The following is a 26,336-nucleotide window of genomic DNA, read 5'->3' as shown; positions in this document are numbered from 1 at the left end:
GACACTTCTTTCTACGGAATCAGAGCTATGCTTTTGCGCAGAATTTGTGTACACGATGGACTTATTGCTTTTGTCTCAAAGTTGTTAACTCATACTCAGTGCAATCATTCACAAATAGAAAAAAAGGCTCTCATTATTGTGTATGGTGTGATCAAATTCCATCACTATTTGTATGGTCACAAGTTTTCATAATGACAGATCACACCTTTGTAGTCTTTGTTTCATCCATCAAAGCCAGTTCCTGCAGCACTGCTCAAAAATTGCAACGTTGGACTTTGTTGCTTTGGCAGTATTAGTATGAAATTGTGTGCAGACCTACAGCAAAGCATGGCAATGCAGACACCCTATCTCGCCTTCCGACTGGCCCAGACTCCGATTTTGATGCATCTGCCACATCTTACCAAATCGAAGCGCAGGACTCTGAACTGCTGGAATCTTTTCCTTTGCACTACAGAAAAATTGCACAGGTCATTGAAGAAGACCCAGATCTCAAGATTTTGTTGCATTATGTTCACACTTCTTGGCCTTGTTTACTGAACAGCATTCAGGATTCACTCGTGCGCCAATATTTTACAAGCCAGCATAACCTTTCAGTTCAAAAGGGTGTGATTCTACTTCAAAATGACAGTGGACAATCGTGTATGCTTATTCACAAAGTATTGCAAAAGGATGTGTTGCGACTGCTCCAAGGACATTGGAGAACTGTTTGCACTAAACAGTTAGCGCAAAGGTACTGAGCTTGGCAGAGTATGGACGCCCATATTGAACAGATGACATCACAGTGTCGCGCATGCACAGAAAATCAGTCAGCTCCACCACAAACATCCGTAGGTTGGCCTAAGAACCAATTGCAAGGGCAACTGGTGTAAATGGACTTCGCAGGTCCTTTTTGGAACAATCGTTGGCTCACAGTGGTAGTCTCTCTTAGCAAATTCCCATTTGCGGTGCCTATGGCTTCTACCCCACATCACATAGCACCCTTAAAGTGCTGTCCTCCATATTTTGCACAGAAGGTTTGCCAGAAGTAATTGTGTCAGACAATGGACCACAGTTCACTTCGCATAATTCTGAACAGTTATGTGCACAAAATGGCATTTGTCATATAACAAGTGCTCCATTTCAGCCCCAGTCGCACAGAGAAGCAGAACGCTTCATACGCACTTTCGAACAACAAATGGCCAAGCTTCACACCATCCACACATGGGAACAGGCGCTGCAACTCTTTCTCACCTCCTATCACTCCCACCCACAAGATGGACCACCACCAGCAGAACCTGTGCACGGCTGCCGCCAGCGCACGCTGCTACACTTTCTACACCCATCACAGCATCCGGCACTGCCAATGGTCTGCAAATATCGCTTTGCACCATGGGATGTTTTTCTTTCCAGTGTTTATGGAAACTGTGGGTGCTGGGAAAGAAGTGTGAACCAGGAATGCCTTGGCTCTTTTATGTACTCGACAGCAGGTCCCAGTGGTTTGCACCACCATCGCAACCAAATTCGTGCATGTCATTTGCCACGTGATTCTGCTGCTTTTCTTCCCCCAGATTCAAGGCCTCACATTACTGTGCGGCCTTCATAGCTGCCCGATAGTGCCACCAGGGCACTCCAGGAGGAGCGGATGGACGATGCTCCCTCACCCCTGCTGTCGCCGCTCGCGAACCCAATGGACATAGACCTGCCATCACGGTCATTGCCCCAGGACATGCCCTTAGGTCTGGGTCTGTGCCCTGGCAGCTGTTTTCAGGAGGATGTTGCTGTTCCTCACAAGCCAGATGGCAGGGTACAGTTGGGAGTTCACCTTCATTCACAGTCAGGGCTCCCAGTTCATCTCTACATCCCTTCCCATTGTCATTCGCATCTTCCCTACGTGACAACAGTGGGTCATTTTGAGTGGAGGAAGGGAGGAATGTGCTGGCACAAGTTGTTGCCAGCACACCGGTTAGCAACTATGTAGCGTGAACATTGATAGTAGGTGCTCTGTCAAGTGTGACTATTACAAGAAAGGCTAGAGACAGACTCACAAGCAACACACCGCTAATTCCCCTCTCGACAGCAAGTATTTAGGCCGCCCTCGCAAACTGGAGGACTCACAGTCAGTCTCTAACTCACTGACACTAATGCAGATTCCAGTTTGGCGTCTGTCATTCATTCTCAGTTACTGACTCACTGCCTCTTTCGGGCTACGACAGGTCATGGCGACCAGATCAAGACTAGCAGTGAGATTAAAGTTAGCAACAGCAAGACTACTGATATTGTCTGCAAGAGGACTATTATTACTGAGCTTGTACCACAACACATGGACTCTATTCAAGATAAGTAGCTTCCTGTTCTTGAAAGTAAAGAACCGTGTTGATCCATATGAGCATTTGTGTCGTAGAAAGAGGATACCGGCCACCCATAGCAACATCCTCTACCTTGCTCCCTTGGTCCAAGGCAGACAGTAGACATTCTGTAGCAGTACTGAAAAAACCTTATAGTCTGATCAAATTATTTGTTTGTTTAATGAAGCATGCCTTGGAACCTAGTCCCTCCAATGAGAGCTCTCACTGTCTGACGCTAACTGTCTACCACTGCCAATGTGCTACAACAAACTGCCACTTCACTAGCAGTTTGAGTAGTTCTGTGCACTCATCAACCACTATTGACCCGGCAGCCCTTTTAACTGTTAGCAGCAGCAGAAGGCAAAACTGCCATCTGTGTAAACTGGCTGTCCACTCCTGTTGTCCAAGCCGTAGGAGATGTAAAGCAGGAAGGTGCTACGTTACCACAGTGGTACTACGTAATAACTGTTACATAGCAAACAGTTTTAATCAGGGAGTAGGGGTCAGTTTTCCCAGAATGTGTTCCTATATGGCTGCTTTTTCAACATAGCATATACATGTGCAGTGCATTGTATTGAATAGTTCATGTGGCATGAGAAGAATCAGCACGTTTTGAGGCAGCCCATAAAAGCAGCTGAAAACAGCTTTACCAAAGACTGGCTGCAGATGTGAGCAAAGTCAAACCCTACCATGGTTGGGCTGAATCTGATGCAATGTAGGCCAAGTGAAAACATTAATAACATAGCAATGAAAAATGTGTACTAATGTTCCAACCTGTAGCACAGTTGTAATATTACAACTGGGAGGCAGCCACAAAGTACTAATAGTTAACACTTCAATGGCCAAAATGTACTTGGTTGAAAGTTTGTAGGATTAAATAGCTCGAAGTACATGAAGATTTTATTAAATCAAAACATATCGTTCATCCATACTGAAATGTATACATCTTTTTAATCAAAGGTCTGCACATTAGGGGTTTATTTGGCACATGGGTATGCAACATTCAGTGTTCATGACACTAACCTGTTTCATTAGCAAATCACAGTTGTACATTGAATGAAGTATCTTACAACTGAATTATCATTTGAGAAGCCTAGTATTCTATTACTCATATTCTATTGTTGGTATTGTTGCTGCTGGCTAACGTTGAAGGTATCATATTTGAGAAATGGACAGCACTTTACTGTTCTGTAACCAACAAAAGAGCATTCACAATAGTCACTTCACTTCTTTATGAAAAGGAATACACCATAAATTATTTCTTTATTGATTGTGACTTTCATTGTTCTTTAAGAAAAAGAATATAACACATGCAGAAAAAGGAGCAATGAGAACAGCACTAGGAAGATACCAAATAAAAATATGACTGGTACTCTAGGTTTCACGTTTCCAACTCTCTTTCATGATAAAGATGGGAACCAAGGAACAGGGTGCTGCAAGGAAGAAAAGTTTGCTCAAAACACTTTATCAGTAGTCACGGAAACTACGGGAAGTAATAAGGAATTAATTATGACTGACAGCCGAGATTCAAATTCCAGAACAAATCTGACAATCTTAACCACCATTCGCAAGTACAAATTAAATCAGAAAAAAATAAGAAAGACTAGGGTTTAACATCTTGTTGACATCAAGGTCATTAGATCAGTAGCTCTAGTTGAGAAGGATCAAAAAGGAAACATTAACACTTAAATGCTCACTAACAAGGGGAAATCCACAGGATTCATATCAACTTATTGAAGCCACTTATTCAGTGGCCAAAGTGAGTGTACCAGGTATCACATCCTGCAGCCATTCACCCTAGTGTGCCCAACTGACAAAAAAAGAATTTCTTGTAATCTACTGGAGCCTCTGAAATAAGTTTCAAAGCGCCTTATAGTGCAGTGGTTAAGCTGAAACTTACTGGTAGATTAAAATATGTCTCAAATATGATACCTTTAACGTTAGCCAGCAGCAACAATATGACAATAGAATAATAGTAATAGAATACTAGGCTTGTCTAATAATAATTCAGCTGTAAGAAACTTCAGTCAATGTACAACTGTGATTTGCTGATGAAACAGGTTAGTGTCATGAACACTGAATGTTGCATACCCATGTGCCAAATAAACCCCTAAATGTGCAGACCTTTGATTAAAAAGGTGTATACACTCCAGGATGGGTGAACGATATGTTTGATTTAATAAAATCTTCATGTACTTCAAGCTATTTAATTCTATAAGCTTTCAACCAAGTACATTTTGGCCATTGAAGTGCTAACTATTAGTACTTTTTGGTTGCCTCGCAATTGTAATATTACAACTGTGCAACAGGTTGGAACATTAGTACACATTGTTCATTGCTATGTTATTAATGTTTTCACTCGGCCTACGTTGCATCAGATTCAACCCAACCATGGTAGGGTTTGACTTTGCCCTCATCTGCAGCCTCTTCAGTAAAGTTATTTTCAGCTGCTTTTATGGGCTGCCTCAAAACATGCTGATTCTTCTCATGCCACATGAACTATTCAATGAAATGCACTGTACATGTCCATACTATACTGAAAAAAACAGCCATATAGGCACACGTTCTGGAAAAACCGACCCCTACTCCCTGATTAAAACTGTTTGCTATGTAATAGTTATTATGTAGTACCACTGTGGTAACATAGCACCTTCCTGCTTTACATCTCCTACAGCTTGGACAACAGGAGTGGACAACCAGTTTACACAGATGGCAGTTTTGCCTTCTGCTGCTGCTAACAATTAAAAGGGCTGCCGGGTCAATAGTGGTTGATGAGTGCACAGAACTACTCAAACTGCAAGTGAAGTGGCAGTTTGTTGTAGCACATTGGCAGTGGTAGACAGTTAGCGTCAGACAGTGAGAGCTCTCATTGGAGGGACTAGGTTCCAAGGCATGCTTCATTAAACAAACAAATAATTTGATCAGACTATAAGGTTTTTTCAGTACTGCTACAGAATGTCTACTGTCTGCCTTGGACCAAGGGAGCAAGGTAGAGGATGTTGCTATGGGTGGCCGGTATCCTCTTTCTACGACACAAATGCTCATATGGATCAACACGGTTCTTTACTTTCAAGAACAGGAAGCTACTTATCTTGAATAGAGTCCATGTGTTGTGGTACAAGCTCAGTAATAATAGTCCTCTTGCAGACAATATCAGTAGTCTTGCTGTTGCTAACTTTAATCTCACTGCTAGTCTTGATCTGGTCGCCATGACCTGTCGTAGCCCGAAAGAGGCAGTGAGTCAGTAACTGAGAATGAATGACAGACGCCAAACTGGAATCTGCATTAGTGTCAGTGAGTTAGAGACTGACTGTGAGTCCTCCAGTTTGCGAGGGCGGCCTAAATACTTGCTGTCGAGAGGGGAATTAGCGGTGTGTTGCTTGTGAGTCTGTCTCTAGCCTTTCTTGTAATAGTCACACTTGACAGAGCACCTACTATCAATGTTCACGCTACATAGTTGCTAACCGGTGTGCTGGCAACAACTTGTGCCAGCACATTCCTCCCTTCCTCCACTCAAAATGACCCACTGTTGTCACGTAGGGAAGATGCGAATGACAATGGGAAGGGATGTAGAGATGAACTGGGAGCCCTGACTGTGAATGAAGGTGAACTCCCAACTGTACCCTGCCATCTGGCTTGTGAGGAACAGCAACATCCTCCTGAAAACAGCTGCCAGGGCACAGATCCAGACCTAAGGGCATGTCCTGGGGCAATGACCATGATGGCAGGTCTATGTCCATTGGGTTCGCGAGCGGCGACAGCAGGGGTGAGGGAGCATCGTCCATCCGCTCCTCCTGGAGTGCCCTCGTGGCACTATCGGGCAGCTATGAAGGCCGCACAGTAATGTGAGGCCTTGAATCTGGGGGAAGAAAAGCAGCAGAATCACGTGGCAAATGACATGCACGAATTTGGTTCTGGTGGTGGTGGTGGTGGTGCAAACCACTGGGACCTGCAAACGAGTACATAAAAGAGCCAAGGCATTCCTGGATCATGCTTCTTTCCCAGCATCCACAGTTGCCATAAACACTGGAAAGAAAAACATCACATGGTGCAAAGCGATACTTGGAGACCATTGGCTGTAACAGCGACCGATGGCGGTGTGTGTGTGTGTGTGTGTGTGTGTGTGTGTGTGTGTGAGGGGGGGGGGTGCACACACCCTACATATTTTCATGCCTTCATTTTTGCAAATACTTTACTTTGTTTGTCATTTCTATGGCATTTATTCCATTTGAGTTGAACTCTCTGAGCAACAAACCAGCTACATGTAATTATTACAAGCATTTTGGAATTTGAATCAGTTCATTGTCATATCTTAAGCATTCCTGTGCCCCCCCCCCCCTCTCCGCCCCTCTCCCCCCTTCTCGCCCCGCCATCCCACAATAAAGGATTTCGATCAACATTTCCTTCCTTTCAGTGCCCGTACCTATATACTTCACTACTCCTGTTTCTTATACTTGTACTGATAATCAAGGGTTAGAAAATTTTGAAAGTTAGACATTCCACGATCTGTGTGTGTCAGCTTGTTCCAGATAGTCCTGTTTCAGCAGCTGCTAAGTAGATTCTCTTCTTCTGGCATGGATATTGTTAACATCCACTTCTGACCATTATTCATAAACAGAATGCACACATTTCTGAAAATTAGGTGAAGATACAAAGAAGTGGAAAGGTTGACACACCTTGCTATATCTCGCTGCAACTGTTCATGCAGGTGCTCTCTCAGCTTACGTAGCTCAAGGTCCTGCCTCTTCTGGAATGCTACAGTGAGAGACTTCCTAGAGGCAGCCTCTCCTGCCATGAGGCATGACTCTCGCTCTCAGCTGCACTTCCCACCACCTTCAACATTGGCCGACATGCTGTGCCCTACTCTGTTATCAGGAAAGAAAAGCAGAGAAAATAGGTTTTAAGAATCATGATAAATTAAGCAGCAAAAACTGGTGCAGAATAAAAGGCAAATACTGATACAGAATGAAAGATGAAGCATAGGATCAAATGAAAGTTTTGAGAGACATGGTAACGTTTACATTTGTAGAGTACAGATATGGCGAAGCAAGCTTCTTGCAAAAAGAGAGACAAGGCGGCAAGAATGTTTTGATAGTAAAATCTGCAGAGACCGGAAATATTGGTAGGTGTTACACTGTGAGAAATATTCAGATGATTAACTGCTGAATTGTAATGTCTCACAGGAAATACTTCTATATGCAGGGTTTCAGAAAATGCTTTAAACTGTCTCATTATTGAGCACATTTCAAACACTAGTGTCCGCTAGCCTCAGTATAGTACTAATTTTGCTTAACTAATAATTAATGAAATTTTCCTGATAGTAGTTTCACTGCTAACATAAAAATATTTTATGAAATATTTAAGTACATTGCATAACTGACCTATTCATGACTATCCAAGTTTCAAAAGGAAATGGAGTTAATATACTCAATTTCAGCTCAGGACAATCTTTTGTATATGCCGCAGATATTCTCTTAGGTAAGTTGGAGTTAAAACACATGGAGAATACAAAGCAAATTGAAAACACGCTCACTGGGCAGTTAAGACAAAGGAATATTTTCAAACTCCACAGGAATATTTCCCACCTGACATATAGATTGAAATGCAGTGTAGGCCAATAGACTTATGTTCTTAGTGATGAATCTGATGACGTTCCATTTCTCCTAGTAACAGTTCATCTGCACACATGGTACTGCTTTCTGAGAGAAGCTGCCTTACAGTGTCAGAATATTTATCATCTATAAAATGCAGCTTATGGGCCATGCAATGGTAATGTAAAGGGAGCTTAACACACTTTTTCATTTTCTTTTGGGCATGCTACCTCTCGAGTCTGTTTTATTATGTCATAAACAGTGCTTTTACTTTTTTCTCCCTTCTATTTCTATCTTCTCCCCTACTCATAATCACCCCTATAATCATTTTTAGCATCTGCCCAATATCATCACTGAAGTAATTGGGTTATAGTTTCCACATGCAAACTTTGGTAGAACTATTATTATTATTGTTTATAAGTTAACTTATAGTTACAGCATCGTACAGGGTGGCAATGTTTCATCAAACATATCAAGGCCATCAATATGATAGATTGTAGGTGGGAGCAGGGTTAGACCTGGGGGTATGGAGTACTTTCAACAGTTTGGAAGATGAATGGCAACTTTTAAGTAGCCATAAAAAAGCTCCAGTTTTGACTCCATTCAACACCTACGTACTACCGACTTTTAAATCATTTTCTTGAAAGAAAACCACCTGACTACACTATATTTTTTTTCCTTTCTTTGAGAGATGTGGGGTCTGTAGCCACCCTTCCCCCTTGACATGGGCACCACTGGAACATACGTATGCATGGACATACGCATGCATCAACATACATATGCACCAACATACGTATGCATAGCAACACACTCCTTCTAAGGTGTCTGATACAATGGGACAGAGACTGATAAAGACTCAAAATGGCCACTACAAATAAAACAAGGTGAGATTTTCATGTCTTTTTAATACTGGCACCACCAGAGATATAGTAGGAAGAGGAAGAGGAGGAGGAGGAGGAGGAGGAGGAGGAGGAGGAGGAGGAGGAGGGGGGGGGGGGTATTGAGAAGGGAAACCTTGTGCGAGTACTGGAAGAAATAGCTCAGGATTTTATCCAAGTGATTTTGGGAAAGAATGGAAAAACCTACATCAGCATGGTTGGGCAGAAATTTGATTCCCCCCTTCCCCCATGTCTCAACCACCCCTTTTCCTCCCACCTTGCTCAGTCAGGTCAACTGAGCAAATAAAAAAGTATGGAGGAGACTCACTATTATTGTCCATCATTAACAACATTTTTTCAAATGCATTCTTTCTCAAGCCTGATACTGTTTATAGAAGTGGCTGTTTTTAATGCATCAAGCAGCCTAAATTAAAATTTGCTATTTACAATCAACATAATTTTAGCACCAGAATGAGAAAATTATGAAATTATAAAATTATTAAATAATGTGTCTGCTGATTTAGCATACTGTTATACAACACAGACTTTAATTTCACAGTTTCTCCTAGGCACTATACGTATTTTGAAATAGATAATGAGTATGTTGTCTCTATACAACACTTTATGACAGTGCATCTTGCAGACACCTGTTTAAGCAATTTGGAATATTGATCACAGCCTCACATTTCATTCAGTCACTTGAGGATATTTATTGTTAACAACTCATTACAGTTAGACATATTCATATATATAATACTAGAAGGAAAAATCATCTCTACTTATCTCTCATGAATCCAACATGGCCACAGGAAGGAGTGGATACACAGAAGAATGTTTTCCAATATTGATTAAGAGTCATTTCTGCTTAACAACTCCTCATATTGCCACATAGAAATTGTTGAATAGAAATAAGCAGTCAATTACAAACTTGTCAATGACAGCATGAGGCTATAGAAATATATATGTTAGTTGCCTGTGAAATCCTTCATTCAACTGACATGTTCCACATCGTAACACTTATTGTGATCATGATCTACAAAATATGGAATGTACTGATCTACAAAATATGGAATGCACCAACTAACCAACCACCTAACTAATTAATTAACACTTACTACAGAACATGATTACAAGCAACAAACCACAACTGAAGGCCTTTACAATAACCTGTGCTTAAAGCATGAAGAACACATACCAGGATAAAAAGCTGTAACAACTGAAAGAAAACCAATGGTAAACATAACTATTAATGCAATTAAAAAGAAGGTAAGTCATTGAAGCTGGCTTGGAAATCACAGTGCTTTATTAGGTCTGTTCCCATTGGGGATCTTACAGTGTATTGTGAATTCTGAACCGCTGTGCAACTCAGTATTTTCATACTAACTTATAAATAAAAACTGTACAATTAAAAAATCCAACAAGATCCCTCACTGCAGACTCACTGAGAATGGAATGACATTACTTCCCCAAATGCAGTATCCCCATTGAGACACGACACTTTTAGAAGAGTAGAAAGGGAGCCTCACTGAGCACAGTCTGGAACAGGGAGAGGACTGTCAAAGAGCTGAAAAGGCCCTAGCTTCCTTTCGCAGTGCTGCATATACCTATGTTACGTGCTTGTACGGAAGCAGAATGACCGACTAAATAGTTTTCTGAAATCGAATCATAAATGAATAAAATAAACATTATACAGCACGGTGGAGCTCAATGGCTACCACAATATTACTACAAAGAGCACTGTTTGATAGCCCCAAGGTTGCCATTGCCCACAAATAAGGCAATACTAGCCAGTAGTTGCCAACTTCCAAGGATTCTTCAAATCCCAGCAAGCCCACTAAAATGTGCAAAGTTACAGTGGAAACACTGTGCACAACTGTGCAAGTTTTGGTATCAATCTACAACAAATTCCCAAATAACTGAATTCCAATTTAGTACTAGCTGTTATGAAAATCCTGTAGCAGACACAAAGACAGCTATATTTGTGTGTAGTGCTTTGTTTTCTCCAGCAATATGCTTTTCTCTGATGACCCTGCTGTAAATTAGCACATCCCAGTTCGGATCGCACATGACTTCGCATAACCAGCACAGAATTCTTAAATGGATGATGATAAAATGAGGAATCATTTTGTTCAAATGCAAATAAAATGCTGAAAAATCAACCGAGCATCAAGTGCTGATAAAATTCCTTTCAGTTTCACACAGAGTAAGTTGCAAAGAGAGAACATTTCGTGGTTTAAATTAAAGATAAATATCCACTGGGCAAACAGTTTAGGGTAATGACAAAACGGCACATAGACATTCTTCCACAATTTATATGGAAAATTCTGGGATACATCTGTAGCATACCTGAAAAAGTTGATCTCAAACACTCAAACAAAGCTGTCATGCAATACTGTTAATCTTTGAATATATAATGAAGACGATTAGGGTATACAAAGAGTAATTTCTTTATGAATAGCAAGAGAATTTGAGGGACTTAACATGCAATAGTAACAAATATCATTCACTGCGTAGTGTACCTTATGCTTGCAGAGTGCTTTCGTATAATAGTTAAACTAGCAAAACGTACTGCGAATAATAACTTCATCTCAAATGCAAAAAACTAATCAAAAGCTGTTTGGTCTGTTATAAGAAACAAAGTTGGCAGTGAGGCAGAGAGAAAATGCACTTCTAAATTGCATATCCACTCTCTTTCATAATCAACCAATCTTTCGATGAGGGATGTTTCCCAGATCGATTAAAATATTCAGAAGTTCGGCCCATACATAAAAAAGGCAAACAAGATGAATTGGGCAACTATAGGCCAATCTCACTGTTACCAATTTTCTCAAAAATATTTGAAAGAGCTGCATGTGATCAGATCGAAAAGCACAATTCATCTAACAGCATTATCTTAGGCAATCAATATGGTTTCAGAAAAGGCCACAGCACAATCCATGCAATAAATGAATTAGTCACCAACGTCAGCAGATGTCTTGATGATAGAATGTGTGTGTCAGGCATCTTTTGTGAGCTGTCCAAAGCCTTTGCCACAGTAAATAATGACCTGCTTCTCCAAAAATTGGCACGTTATGGTTTTCAAGGCAAATCTCTTAGCTGGATGTCATCATACTTGGCAAACAGAAAACAATGAGTACTTATTAACATCAACGGCAAGAAATTTCTCTCTGGCTGGAAACACACTCAATTAGGTGTTCCACAAGGTTCAATATTAGGGCCACTACTTTTTCTGTATTATATTAATGATATGCCATGTCAGGTCCAGTCTGATACTATCCTCTATGCAGATGACTCAACAGCTGTAGTCTGTTGTAAAAATGAGGTAGACCTAATTCGTCATATTGAACAAACACTTGGGGAAGTGGAGGCATGGGTCAAAAACAATAACTTGACATTAAATTTTACAAAAACAGAAATTGTTCATTTCACCACAAAACAATCTGCACAGTCTATAAGTGAAATAAGGTATATGGACAAAAAATTAGAGACTGCAGACTGTGTCAAATTCCTTGGCGTATTAGTCAATAAAAACCTGTTATAGAGTCACCATGTGGACAACATACTGGGTCAACTGAATAGCCTTGTATATCTTATGAATATCTTGTATAGTATTACCGATTTAGCTGTAAAAAAAACTGTATGTAATGCATATTTTGTTTCAGTCATTAGGTATAGTATAATTTTCCGGGGGTCTGAAAAAACAAATTTACTTAGAGCTTTTAGACTACAAAAAAGAATCATCCGAGCAATGGTGAGAGCAAAACCAAAGCAACATTGTAAACCTTTATTTGTAAAACTAGATCTAATGAGCATTCCAAGCATAGACATCTAGGAAATTCTCACTTTCACAAGAAGAAACCCACAACTTTTTGAGGGCAACTTCTTCTTGCATCAATATGATACTAGATATAGATCGAGCTACATGTTACCTACCCACTGTTTAAAATCATATAAAAAAAACCATATTATATGGGCATGAAATATGTAAATAAAATATGGAAAGATATGGACAACCAAAATGTAGAAGGTACCAAAAGAGACCTGGAAAAATATCTGAAACATAAATGTTCCTATAGTGTAGAAGATTTCGTGAATGGCAACAATGCATTATAATTGTAATTAAAATACCTCTTTGAAGATGTTACACCATACATATTATTAGTTTATTGTCTATTTTTAGTATTATTATATATAGTGTAAAACTGACAAGTTACCTATGTCACAATCTTTGATTGTATAAGGCACGTTCTGTGATAATAAAAATTGAATTGAATTTGAATTAAACTGAATTTAGGCATTGCAAGAAAAGAATCAGCTATCTGATAATCTGATATTATTGCTGACCAAGGAACAACCAAACTAGAATTCGGTGAAAAAAATCATTACGCCATTTGCTTGCAGTTAATTATGATAACAATGCGAAACAATCTACTCAAAATGGCCACGCAGGGATTTGAGGCCCATCACTCTCACATGCACGTCTTGAGTGTTAATACATCCCAAGTCGGATGGCTCATTTCTGAGGCACTAGACTCGTCTTTGGAAGGAACAGAGTTCAAACTTGCATCTGGCCATCCAGTTTTAGGATTTCTTTAAACTTATTCAGTCTAGTGTCCAGACATCAACACTAAAAATGTCATAGTCTATTTCCATCCCCATTTTACCCAATCTTAGGCTCCATATCTAATGATCGTGTCCTTAATGGTACATTAAATGCTGATATTCCTTCCAATGAGTCACCTCACTTGGGGAAAATCTTTCAAATGAAGTAACAAAGAATGAAAACAAATACTTGTTTCTGCTAGCTTTGAATGCCTTGCTAGTTGCTATCACTGAAAAACAGAGAGATCTTTCATGCCTTGCACATATCATCCAAGATGGAAATCAAAAGTCACTCACAAAGTAGACAGAAGAATGACATCAATGGATGTGGCGAAAGCCCAGTTTATAAAAAGTCTGGATTAACTGAAGCCTTTAACACTGTACTGTCAACTCACAACCAAACCATCTTCCAACCTAACCTATTCCTCAGACTACACTACAGAGGAGTCTGTTTCTACAGTTTACATTAAAAACAAGGGAAAGGACATATATACACTGACGAAAAAATTGTAACACCAAGAAGAAGTTGTCCAACATAAACAAAAGTTAACAGGCATGTTTCTACATCTGAAAAATGATACCTATCGAAATTTTGCACAAGTCACGTAAGAGTGATTCTGGTAGTGCCACTATAAAGAAGCAAATCAGATTTGCTTTGAATACACACTGTAACCATTGTGAGCATTGGCTACCTTTGAGATTTGACATGGTGAGTTGCTGTTAGTCAAGATACCTTTAAGGTGACAAAGATGCCATTATCAACACCTCACCGAATTTGAACAAGGTCGTGTAATAGTGCTATCAGGTGAATGTTCCTTCTGTGGTACCGCAGAAATGCTTGGCAAGAATGTAGTAACTGTACATGATTCCTGGCAACAGTGGTCAAGAGAACGTAGGGTCGCAAGAAGATCGGGATCAAGGCAGCCACGTGACACTACTGAGAGGAAAGACCATTGTGTTCAGCAGCAGGAGGAGGAGGAGGAGGAGGACTTGTCCATTGACACCAATGGGAGCAACAAATTAACTGGTATCATACTTTCCAAAGAAGCCGAGGCTAAATGCTCTCCAACTGGATATAAATAATCTACTTTGCCAAAACTTCAGTCAGTCTTGAGAGTAAGATAAAGCTGTCAGCTTGAAGATTGCTTCAAATACTGTAATGCTTTACTAAGCCGATTCCTTCCTCCAATCTTTGAACTTACTTGCCTAGTCAGTTGTAGGGAGGTTTAGAGTTTAGCTTGGGCTCACAACCATGTTACAGCTTGGCATTTTTCACACGCACAAATCAATGCCAGAGGTGAGAGGAGTGATAAATGATACGGAAAATACCAGAAGTGATTGGGAATTGAATCCTGAACCTCTGGATCTGTAGTCCGAAAATTGTCCATTTAAATATGATCCGCACTTGGCAAGGTATTTATATCGTTTTTAACATACTTAATTAACTTTAGGATGGAAACATTGACACAATCAAGACAGTGATTGGACAAGTTACATTTTTCTGGTACAGAAAAGATTTGTGGAAGGTCTTGTGAATTTTACCTGTTTCACTGAGAAACTAATTTGTCTCTGAGACATAAAAACCATCTTCCACTTACATTCTCAGAAGGTGCATATTTAGTCCTCCTGGCAGGTCATAAAAATACAGGAATAAAAAGTAATATCTGTCCTACTACTGAAGAGGCGGCTAATAAGATGTTTGAAAATAGCAACACATGGTTCACGGTAAACCAATTATTATTATATTTTAACAGACAAACTTTTCATTACCTACAAATGAGGGGCTTACAGCCAGAAGGATCACTCCAGCACCCGAATTGTTTTTATCAAATGCTACATTTTCTGACTTTTCTTATTTCAATATGTCTTTCTGTATCATAGACACCTGGAAAATTAATACTTTGAAATAAAGACATTTTTTATTTTGTAACAGAAGCTGACTTCTAAGAACTTACACTGATGAGCCAACAATTACAATCTGATCACTGTCATTGCAAGATTGACTGCTGGCTGATGGCATGGTGGGCAGGCGACACAGTTAAGGAAAGTCCATAAGAGGAGCAGAGGCAAATGGGGAACTATTCTAGTGATGATGTGGGCTGCAAATGGGGAAATCAACTAACTCAAGTGACCATGACAATGGGCAGATTGTTACGGTCCAGCGCCCGGGAACAAGTATCTCAGAAATGTCAAAGCACCTGTGGAAAGTGATTGAAGCGCAGTGAACCACAAGTAAGAGAGGAGGTTTTGGACATCCATACCTCCTCACAGAACATTAAGTTTGGAGACCTGTCCACCCCATAAAGCAGGATAGGCAGCAATCTGTGGCAGATCTGATGACAGCATGCAATGCTGATGCATGCACAAGGTTTTGGAAGACACCATTGAGTGCACATTGCTGAACATAGTGCTATGCAGCAGACAACCACTATGTTGTCTTACGATGACCCGTATCATCAGTTACAGCTGCAGTGGGCACAAGATCATTTAGACTGGACCAGAGATGAATGGAAACGTGTCAAATGGTCAAAAGAATCAAGCTTCTTGTTACATGATGTTGATGGTTGTATCTGGATACACCGTTATCTAGGCAAACAGCTGCTCAAACGTGCAGTACGTCACAGACGCAGGCAGGTGGGGGGGGGGGGGGGGGGCAGTGTTACAGTACATATGTGCTATAGTCTTGCCACCTCACGGCTGGTACACCACATTTCGCTGCTCATCAGAAGCCTTGTTATACTGATGCTGCACTCCTGCTGGTGGCACATCACTGCGCCACACAGGCACCTCACTCGAAACATTCACCCCATGATTTTGGTAAACATTTTTGGAAAGCAGTGATCAATTAATTGTTATATTTTGACTAAAGTTCAATCTTGATCACTCATGTATGTTTTAATGATACAGGTAACCGGTTTCGGTTCTTTCTACAGAACCATCATCAGATCCATTGCTCCCTTAGGATGGTAGGCGGAGCTCTCCTCGCTGCTACGCAGTCAACTGCGTAGCAGCTCCGCCTACCATCCTAAGGGAGCCATGGCTCTGATGATGGTTCTGTAGAAAGAACCGAAACCGGTTACCTGTATCATTAAAACATACATGAGTGATCAAGACTGAACTTTAGTCAAAATATTCACCCCATGGCTGTTCACATCACTAGCTGACTGGATTACTTGCAGTATATGAAGCAAAAATGATATTCTCTGAATCATCTGACGACAGTTGTATGGGTTCATTGAAGCAAAAATTATACTCTCTGCATCATCTGATGACAGTAATATGGATTTGTTCACACCAAAAATGCAGTTATTAATACGGAGAAAGGAGGCTTGGCTGTAAGAACTACTCTTCTAATTTACACATCACCACAGTTAAACATATGACGATTTGGCCTGTAATCTTACTAACGCAATTTCTCCAGAAAGAGTGACTGGTAGGAATACTCACTGTGGTGTTATTTTCTCAGTTTTTTATCGAGATCTACTTCAAGTATTACATCTGCCATTTTAAGATTTTTGTACTAATATTTTATCAAAAAGCATCAAACAATAAACTATGTGAAAGACAGGAAATAATTACCAAACATTAAATCCAAATACTATTAAATCCTAATATTATCCACCATGAAGCAGTTGTGATGATGCCTCTGGTCCAAAATAGATTAAGCGTCAAAAAATGGTTGGAGTAAGTTCCTGTTTAAAATTGTCACTTTAAATACTCTCCTGAAATTATTTAATAAGCTCACAACAAACATTGCTGTCTGTGTACAGTGGTTTTTTTGGTAGGATACTGGGAAAATGCAGTCACTCTACAAAGGAGGTTGCTTACAAAACATTCATGCAACCAATCCTACATTAATGCTCAAGAAATAGCACAATCAGCAGATACCAATCATATTCAAAGTAGGGCAACCCCAGAGATGACAGTTGTTCATTACAAGAAAGATCCAGGGAATGCAGAAAAACTTAAGCTGACAGATGCTTGAAGACTCACCCAAATTATCCACCCACAGACTAGTTAAAAAATTTCAAGTACCAGAATTAAGTGAGGGGATATACTACAGCCCTCTACGTATCATCCTTGCAGGAACCATGAAGACAACATTAAACAAACTGCAGATTGCACACAGGTGCAATATGAAGCACCCTCTGCAAAGCATTCATGGTGGCTTGCAGAGTATGAATGTGAATGCAGTTATAGATATAGATGTATGGTGTGTGAGACACTGTGTAAATGGTTAGTGCTTCTCTAAACAATAGTGCCATGAGAGTGACCTTGAAGCAGCCAACAAGAGCTCAAGTATCAGGACTGACTAGGATAAGCTCAGCTCCAAAGACAAACCAGCTTGATATCCTCACTCAGCAAGGATCACTCTGAGCAGCAATAGCACATGTTAAATGTGCTGGTAAGACTAAGTAGGTTTGAAAAATCGGCACCAGGCCATGCAGGTGAATAATATCCTCATGCTATGAGGGACATTCACCTTGGCTTCGATGGTACCTGTGATGATAATCCAAGACCCCACGACAGCTGTGGACTATGTGACCGTTGTTGCAGACTACTTGCATCCTCTCGAAGTTCATGACATCTTCCGGCAGAGTAACTGTCGGTGTCATAAGGTCATAATCATGCTACAGTGTTTTGGTGAGCACGACAGTGAACTCACGTAGAAGTCTTTGACACCTTACTCAACGTATCTGAACCCAGCAGAAGACACCTGGGGCACTATCAAGCACCAACTGAACATCCATTAATTTACTGGAATTTTGTGAACTTCTGGATACCCACCAAGCACCTGTCAAAGCCATGTCATGCAGAAAGACTGCTTCATTACCATCTAAAGGAGACCAATACCCTATTAAACAAATGGTCCCAATGTTTCAGTTCCCCATTGCAAATCAGTGTTACAAATGGACAATTTCAAACTATAATCATTAAAACATTTGAGAAGTTTTGTAAATACAAATAACTGCCCAATATCAAATTTCTTCAAGATCATTATCTTCTTCAAATCCGGAGATTAGGTGGGATGCCTGTTCAATCTTCATGGGTCTTTCACGTTTTTTAGACCAAGTATTAGTGATGATTAAATCATGCTCTGTGAAAAATTTTACCAGATAGCTTCCTCTTTCATTCCTTTACCCTATCTGATGGTCTCCTACTATTTTCCTTTCTCTTCCACTTCCTACTACTGAATTCCAGTCCCCCCATTACATTTAAATGTTTGTCTATTTAAATATCTGAATAATTTATTTTACATCATACATTCTTTCAATCTTATCATCATCTGCAGAGTTAGTTGGCAGTAATGCTGTGGTAAGCATTGGCGTCTTGTTTATTTTGGCTACACTAACACTTTCACTATGCTGTTCATAAAAGCTTACTGGCATTCCCATTATCTTATTTTTATTAGACTTATCTGCATTACCCTCTTAGCGACACCAGACTTCACTAATTCCCATTATGTCTAACTTCAATCTACTGGTTTCCATTTTTAAACTCTAACTTACCTACCCGATTCAGGGATCTATCATTCCTCACTAAGACCTGTAGAATGTCAGTTTTGTTCTTCCTGATGATGACATCCTCCTGACTAGTTCCTGCCAGAGATATGAAGGGGAAACAATATTTTTCCTTTTTTGTGATCAGTCTTCTGACTCGTTTGATGCAGCCCCCTACAAATCTCTCTCCTGTGCCAACCTTATCATCTCAGAGTAGCACTTACAACACACATCTTCAATTATTTGCTGGATTTATTCCAATCTCTGTCTTCCTCTGCAGCTTTTACCCTCTACAGCTCTGTTTAGTACCATGGAAGTTATTCCCTGATGTCTTAACAGATGTCCTATCATCCTCTCTCTTCTTCTTGTCAGTATTTTCCATATATTCCTTTCCTCACCAATTCTGCAGAGAACCGCCTCACTCCTTACCTTATCACTCCACCTAGTTATCATTCTTCTGTAGTACCACATCTCAAATGCTTCAATTCTCTTCTATCCCCGTTTTCCTACTGTCCACATTTCACTACCATACAATGTTGTGCTCCGAATGCACATTCTCAGAAGTTTCTTTCTCAAATTAAGGCCTATGTAGGCTGCTCTTGGTCAAGAATGCCTTTTTGCCAGAGCTAGTCTGCTTTTGATGTCCTCCTTGCTCCACCCATCATGGGTCATATTGCTGCCCAGGTAGCAGAATTTCTTAACTTCCTCTACTCTGTGATTATCAATCCTGATGTAGAGTTTCTCGCTGCTCTCATTTCTACTACTTCTCACAACTCTCGTGTTTTCTTTTTTTTTTTTCTTTTTAATTATTATTCTCAATCCATATTCTGTAATCATTAGACTGTTCACTCTGTTCAGCAGAGCCAAACTGCTACTTTACCTCAGAAATATTTTACCCAATAAGATGCCATCATGTTCAAACCATCCAGTACAGCTGTGTACCACCATTTTGTTTACTGTTATAAAGCCAGATCAGTCAATCATACAGACTGTTGCCCCAACAACTACTAAAACGACTACTGCCCCTCTTCAGGAACCATGGGTTAGTCTGGATGCTCCACATATACCCGTTCATTGTGGTTGCACATACAACCCACCCCACCATGGCATGGTTCATGGGGGAGAGAGTTGCCCCATCTACAGAAGATTAAGAAAAAGTGTGTGCACTCCACCCACAGGCAGCTATTTGGACAGCAGCATGTAATACGTAGTGCACCACTGGTGCATGTAGCAGGAGACTACAGTTCTCAACCTCTTGTGCATATTTAGGAAGTCTCTGGTTCAAGCCAGACACTTAACTCAGAACCAGGGGACAGCAATTAGTATTGGTGACAATGCTGCAGATTGTGAGCTTTACTGTAATTCAGCAAGCAAGGCCCATCATCTCAATTTTTACTACAGAAATGAGATGACCTTCGAGTTCACTGGCAAGCATAGTTCATTCCAACATGTGCCACAATATGTAGTTATTTGCACCCTGTTCCCTCAATGCATTCAACATGATGTATTCAACATCCAGTCATACACACAGAGTGCACAAGATGAGGCACATAATGTTAAGTTTTTAGAACTACAAATGTATCACAACCTTAATAGGAAACATGTATCCTAGAATTAATTAAACTTCTTATTTCAGCTTTATTTGCAGAATATATGACCTATCATTAGCCTGTCTCCTATCCTATCCTATTCTAAACCTCTCCTTTTTCCTTACCATTATCAAACCCTTAATGGCAGCTATGGCAGAGAACATCATCTTTGGTACGGTGCAGCTGGTGGAGGAGGCACCCTTTCCCCTCCTAAGGGTAGGCCTAAATGAGGAGTGGAACCACTGCCTTGTGGTGAAGAGGGATCTTCAAAGGCTGAGGGAGGAAACCATAACAGAAAATCCTCAGATGCATTAGGCTGAGTAAAAGTTGTCATTTCTTTCAATCAAAGAACGAGCCTCGGATTAAAAATACCTAATGTGGACAGCACTTCTTGCTCCCCTGGAACGAATGGCAATCTTCACAGCCTGAAGAAAAACCAAGGAATGCAAGGAGATACACTAAACAAGAGCAGAACATTAGAACCCAACCAAAAGACAAAAACAAGTTGAGAATGGAAACATTAAATGTAATAATCTTGACAGGAAAGACTGAAGAGATTATAGACATGATGGAGAGGAGAAAGATTCATATCCTTTGATTGAGTGAGACCAAGTGGAAGAGAAAAAACTAAGTTGCTGAGAGGTGGGTACAAACTATACTGGCAGGGTCACAATTAAGAGGCAAAAAAATGGAGTGGGGTTTGTGTTTCACAAAGACACTGACCCAGTTACAGATGTTAGCTTAGTAAGTGAAAGGATAATTAGAGCAAGAGTGAACTTGGGAAAGAATAGTTTTACTGTACTTCAAGTATACGCGCCTCAGCAAGGGTGCAGTGAGGAAGAAAAAACTGAATTCTTTGAAGAACTGGAAGACCAAGAAAGAGAAGATAACATTATGATAATTGGGGATCTGAGTGCTCAGATCGGCACAGATATAAATGGATATGAGGAGGTGATGGGCCCTTTTGGATACGGGAGACGAAATGTCGAGGGTGAAGACATTCTAGATCTCTGCATAAGGAATCATATTTTAGTGAAGAATACAGTCTTCAAGAAACAAGATAGCCATATGATTACTAGATATGGCTGGGATGGCAAATCTAAGACAGTTATAGACTATATATTAACGGACAAATTAATTGGAGGAAAAGTAAGGGACACTAAAGTCATACCAAGTGAGCAATGGGATAGTAACCACAGGTTACTAGTGGCTGATCTAAATTATAAGATGAAAAGTTTGAATGCTGTACAAAGAATGCCAAAAATTAAGGAGCGGAAGTTGTAAGAAGAAGAAAATAAGAAACATTTCCAAAATCTAGTAGCAAAAAAATTGCCAAAAACTGAAAGGGGTGGTGTATAGGAAGAGTGGAACCTATTTAAAACATCAATAGTTAACAGTGCTGTGCAGATATGTGGCAAAAACAAAGGATAAAGTGAGAGACAAAGAAACCAGTTGGTGGAACAATAAAGTAGAGGATACAATTTAAAAAAAAAAAAAAATAACGGAGTTTGAAAAAAGAAATCAGAACCAAGGGCTGGTACCAAAAGATTAACACAAGGTGACAACACTGGAGAAGGAATACTCTAAGTAAAGACAAGTGTGAAAAAAGAAAAGGAGAAGAGTTGGGGAATATTCACCCAGAAACTAGAGCAGGATAGCAAAGGGATCCAAAAACTGCTATATGAGTTATTGAAAAGTAAAAGATCTGATAGAGAAGACATAAAAGTGATTGAAACAGACGATGGGGATATTATCAGGGACATGGATGGTATCAGAGAAGAGATGAAGAATTATTTTGAAATCTTACTGAATGAGGAAGATGCACAAGAAAGTGACACCGAAGTCATTGAATTAGAGGAAAAGCAGGATCCAATCTCTTGGTTAGAAACTGAGAATTCCCTGAAACAGATGAATAGTGGGAAGGTGGCTGGAGTAGATGAGCTGACAGCGGATATGACTAAAGCCGCAGGAATCCATGGAATACAATGGTTACAACAGGTGCTGGGGATGATATGGAAAGAAAACAAAGTGACGGATGAATGGAAAAAAGGAATTATAATACCATTGTTGAAGGAAGGTGGGAGAAGGAAATGCGCCAACTACTGAGGAATCACACTGCTATTACACTGCCTTAAGACAATGGCAAAGGTAATAGAAAAAAGATTGCGGAAAATTCTAGAACACCAATTAGAGGAACAACAGCACGGGTTCAGACGTAATAGGGGAACAATAGATTTAATTTTCTCCCTCAGTCAGTTAATGGACAAATACTGGGAAAAAGGAAAGGACTTGAAAGTAGTATTTGTGGATTTGGAAAAAGCATGACAGTGTAGCAAGGGATAAAATATGAGAATGCTTGAGAAAACATAATGTTCCTGATTCATTAATTAAAAAAGTCCAGACACTGTACAATGGTTGTGAGAGCAGTGTACAAGTAGGAGGTGGAAGATCAAAATGGTTTAAGAAAAGGAGAGGCATTTAGGTAGGCAGTTCGTCCTCCCCTTTACTATTCATTACACTTATAGGCAGAATCATGAAATAAATCAAGGAAGAAGAAAATGAAGATCTCAATGCTTTAGTTTTTGCTGATGACATCACCATTTGGGGAGAGACGGAAATGGAGGTTCAGAGAAGACTAGATTACTAAAACACAAAATCTAAAAAATTCAAGTTAATGGTGAGTAGGAACAAGACAGTGGTAATGAAGATGAGCAGGACACCCACACCTTGTCACATCATACTGGAGGGGGAGAAGGTTGAATGTGTGAAAAGCTTCAATTGCCTGGATAGCATCATATCACGCGATGGAAGTTCCCAACTAGAAGTCTTAAACAGAATAACAAAAGGAGCTAGCTTCTTCCACCAAGTATGAAATCTAATCTGGGACAAGGAAGACCCTCAGAGAGTCAAACAGATCATGTAAAAAACTTATCTCCTACCAACCATGATGTATAGTCAAAGAGGCCTGTGTCATAAATAAGAGAGAAGAGAGTCAAATACAAGCATGTGAAATTAAGTTCCTTAGGTCATCTCTACGAAAAACTAGGAGAGACAGAGTCAGGAGGACAGAGTCAGGAATGGTTGTTTATATACTTTCCGGGATGCGAGGTCGTGGTCCAAGAACTTTTCTGCTCCTTACGTTTCGTCCAGCGCAGTCCTGGACGAAACGTAAGGAGCAGAAAAGTTCTTGGACCACGACCTCGCATCCCGGAAAGTATATAAACAGCCATGTCAACCGGTCGTGAAAGCCTTCATTCTACAATCAGAGTCAGGAATGACTATGTAAGGAGAAACCTGCAGGTGACATTGACTACAGAGGAGTGAATGAGTGCTTTGAGATTGAAGTGGTTCAGTCACGTGAAGCAAAAGCACCCAACTCGAACTCCACGCCAGTATTTGGAGATTGAGGTACCAGGAAGAAGACCAATTGGATGGCCTAGAAAGAGATGTACAGACCAGGTATAAGGAAGATCTCAATAGGAGAGGAATAACATGCGACGTAGTGGAGAGGGAAAAGCTATACCAGGACAAAAACCAATGGAGGCATATCATTCACAAAGTTCCTACCCGGCTCGCTGGAAGGAAATCCTGATGATGATGATGACTTCTGCCATAGGTGAGTTAAAAATGAAGAAGCTAGTTTACTCAGCAAATTTTCACTTACGTACTGGAATCTGTTTTTCAGGAAACTCTACTTATAGGTCTAGTATTTCCAGAACACAGAAGTGTGCACAGCACAATGTTTCTTTCCCATTAACTGTAAATTACCTTTAGTCTTCTTTCTATTGCAATAGTTGGACGTGAAGTGTCAACAATTATTACCCACTCACTGCACACATTCTTTCTCTAATCACAAATTACAAAGTATTCAATATAACAATGGTCTTATCACACTCACAATGACACCATGTCATCAGGCAAAGGGATACCCCAAGAGCACTAACCTAAATGAGAGAGAGAGAGAGAGAGAGAGAGAGAGAGAGAGAGAGAGAGAGAGAGAGAGAGAGAGCGCAAGCTCGGATAGGACAATGATGCCGAAGGAAATCAAGTATGTACAAAGGAATCGGCTGGCATTTGCCCGATTCACTTAAGAAAAGCCTTGGAAACCCAAATTTGGATGAACTGTTGGGTCCCGTGTTATACTCCTCTTATAATGCCATCTAGAAGACTTAACCACAATAAAGCATTGTTCTACATTCCTAACTGCTCTAACCAGTGTAATGATGTGCGGGATGCTGAGCTACTCTTTAAGGACAGTGGATCCAGCCTCTCCAGCTCAATTCTTTCATTAGTGTCCTTGATACATTCCTTTATTTACATTTCCCCAAATCTTGGCAGAGTATGAGATGCCCGCAGTTTTTAAACAAAAAATACACCACTTCACAGCCAGAAATTTAAATATTTACAACAAAACCCCCTGATTATGGCATATAAAAGCACAGCACAACCAACACTGTGTCATATAAGCTCCATCATATGAAATGCTAGAGTCCTATTTCCACCTAATTACTAACAACTAGCCTACCAAATACATCTATTAAGTGCACATTATATAATCCCCTGAACCTAACACAATATAGCAAAAACTGAACTCAAATAACGAAACATTAAATAGGCCAATGTTCCTATACATTGTAACAAAAATAATGATGATTTTTTGAAATACATAACATCTAGCTCATAAGTAGAAATGGACTTCATTACATCATGACTGTTCAAAGTATCAGTGTTACAGGAGTAGGCCACATATTGAAAAAAAATCTATTGTAAAATATAATGGCAGAATATGAATGAATAATTACTAGTAAAGTTTACGGTACACAAACTGCTACGAAGTAAACATACCGCATTGCAATCCACAAAAAATGTTTCCAACAGTCCGTTAACAAACAAAAATTATCGTCCACAACTCAAACCTATCACGAAATGAACGTCCTACTCTATTTCATTAATTCTTATGCTATGATTAATTCGTATGCACTCGAGTCTGAGAGTAACTGGTAAAATATCTACACTATTGGCCAATGAACCGTCAGCGTGAATATCAACATTATCTGCAGGGTAGTTATATTACACAGAAACGCCGACCTACATTTTAACTACAGCGTCACACATAATATCGCAAGCGGTTATAGTTCACTACGCTTAACGAAGTGCTCCAGGTCTGTAAACAATGTGCTGTACCAATTAATAGCAACAGTTGCAGACGATCTGCACTCCTGTCACAATGAAAAGAAAACAAAAACAAAACTTGCCTGGAACTTTTCGAGAAACTCGGTCGCTAGTTCTCGTTCTAGCTATGATAGAGCTTCTTTCTTTTCAAGTTAGGCCACGAGTAAAAATCTAAGCAGAGACGCGATCTAGCTTAATGATTTATTACTCGTTAGCATCATAAACATCACTTAACACCTCTAATTCACGCTAACTGAACAACGCCCACAAGCATTATAAAAAGCTACACAAGCATTACACGATTAGCAGTAGCACCCTGTGTTGACGAGTGCCGTAAGGCTTACACTCTCCCTCAACATAGTATATATTTTGACATACAAATGTCTCAAAGCACTTACTGTCGCCATAAACCAACATCCTCACATCCTTAACATCTCTTTCGTTCGCAGATCAGACATTTCGATTTTCCACATTTGTCAGGCAGTGCATCCAACCTCAACCTATAATTTTGCGATATCACATTTTCAAGTGCAACTATTGGCTACACTTTCGTGAGTTGCGAATGCAAGAAAACACAAATGATACCCTGTATATCTATTACAGTAGACAGAAACATTAACTTAATTTCAGGATCGACGATTGTTCGAAAGCAATACGTTTCGGTCTCTTTTTTTCAGGT

General features: G+C 40.0%; 1 protein-coding gene across 1 annotated transcript in view; it reads right to left on the bottom strand.

Annotated features, from left to right (window-relative positions):
- Nucleotides 1-26,119, bottom strand: part of LOC126189020 (uncharacterized) — a 165,812-nt gene extending 139,693 nt beyond the window's left edge. Inside the window, exons 1-2 of the mRNA XM_049930839.1 lie at nucleotides 26,056-26,119; nucleotides 7,001-7,189 (exon numbers count right to left, since the gene is read on the bottom strand). Coding sequence (XP_049786796.1) covers nucleotides 7,001-7,119 — 119 coding nt within the window. The 5' untranslated portion in view covers nucleotides 7,120-7,189; nucleotides 26,056-26,119. The remainder of the gene's footprint in view (nucleotides 1-7,000; nucleotides 7,190-26,055) is intronic.
- Between the last annotated feature and the right edge of the window lie 217 nt (nucleotides 26,120-26,336).

Source organism: Schistocerca cancellata, chromosome 5 (genome assembly GCF_023864275.1).
Source record: "Schistocerca cancellata isolate TAMUIC-IGC-003103 chromosome 5, iqSchCanc2.1, whole genome shotgun sequence".
NCBI lineage: Eukaryota > Metazoa > Arthropoda > Insecta > Orthoptera > Acrididae > Schistocerca > Schistocerca cancellata.
Note: the sequence above shows the minus strand (reverse complement) of the source record. Positions and strands in the feature narration are given on the sequence as shown.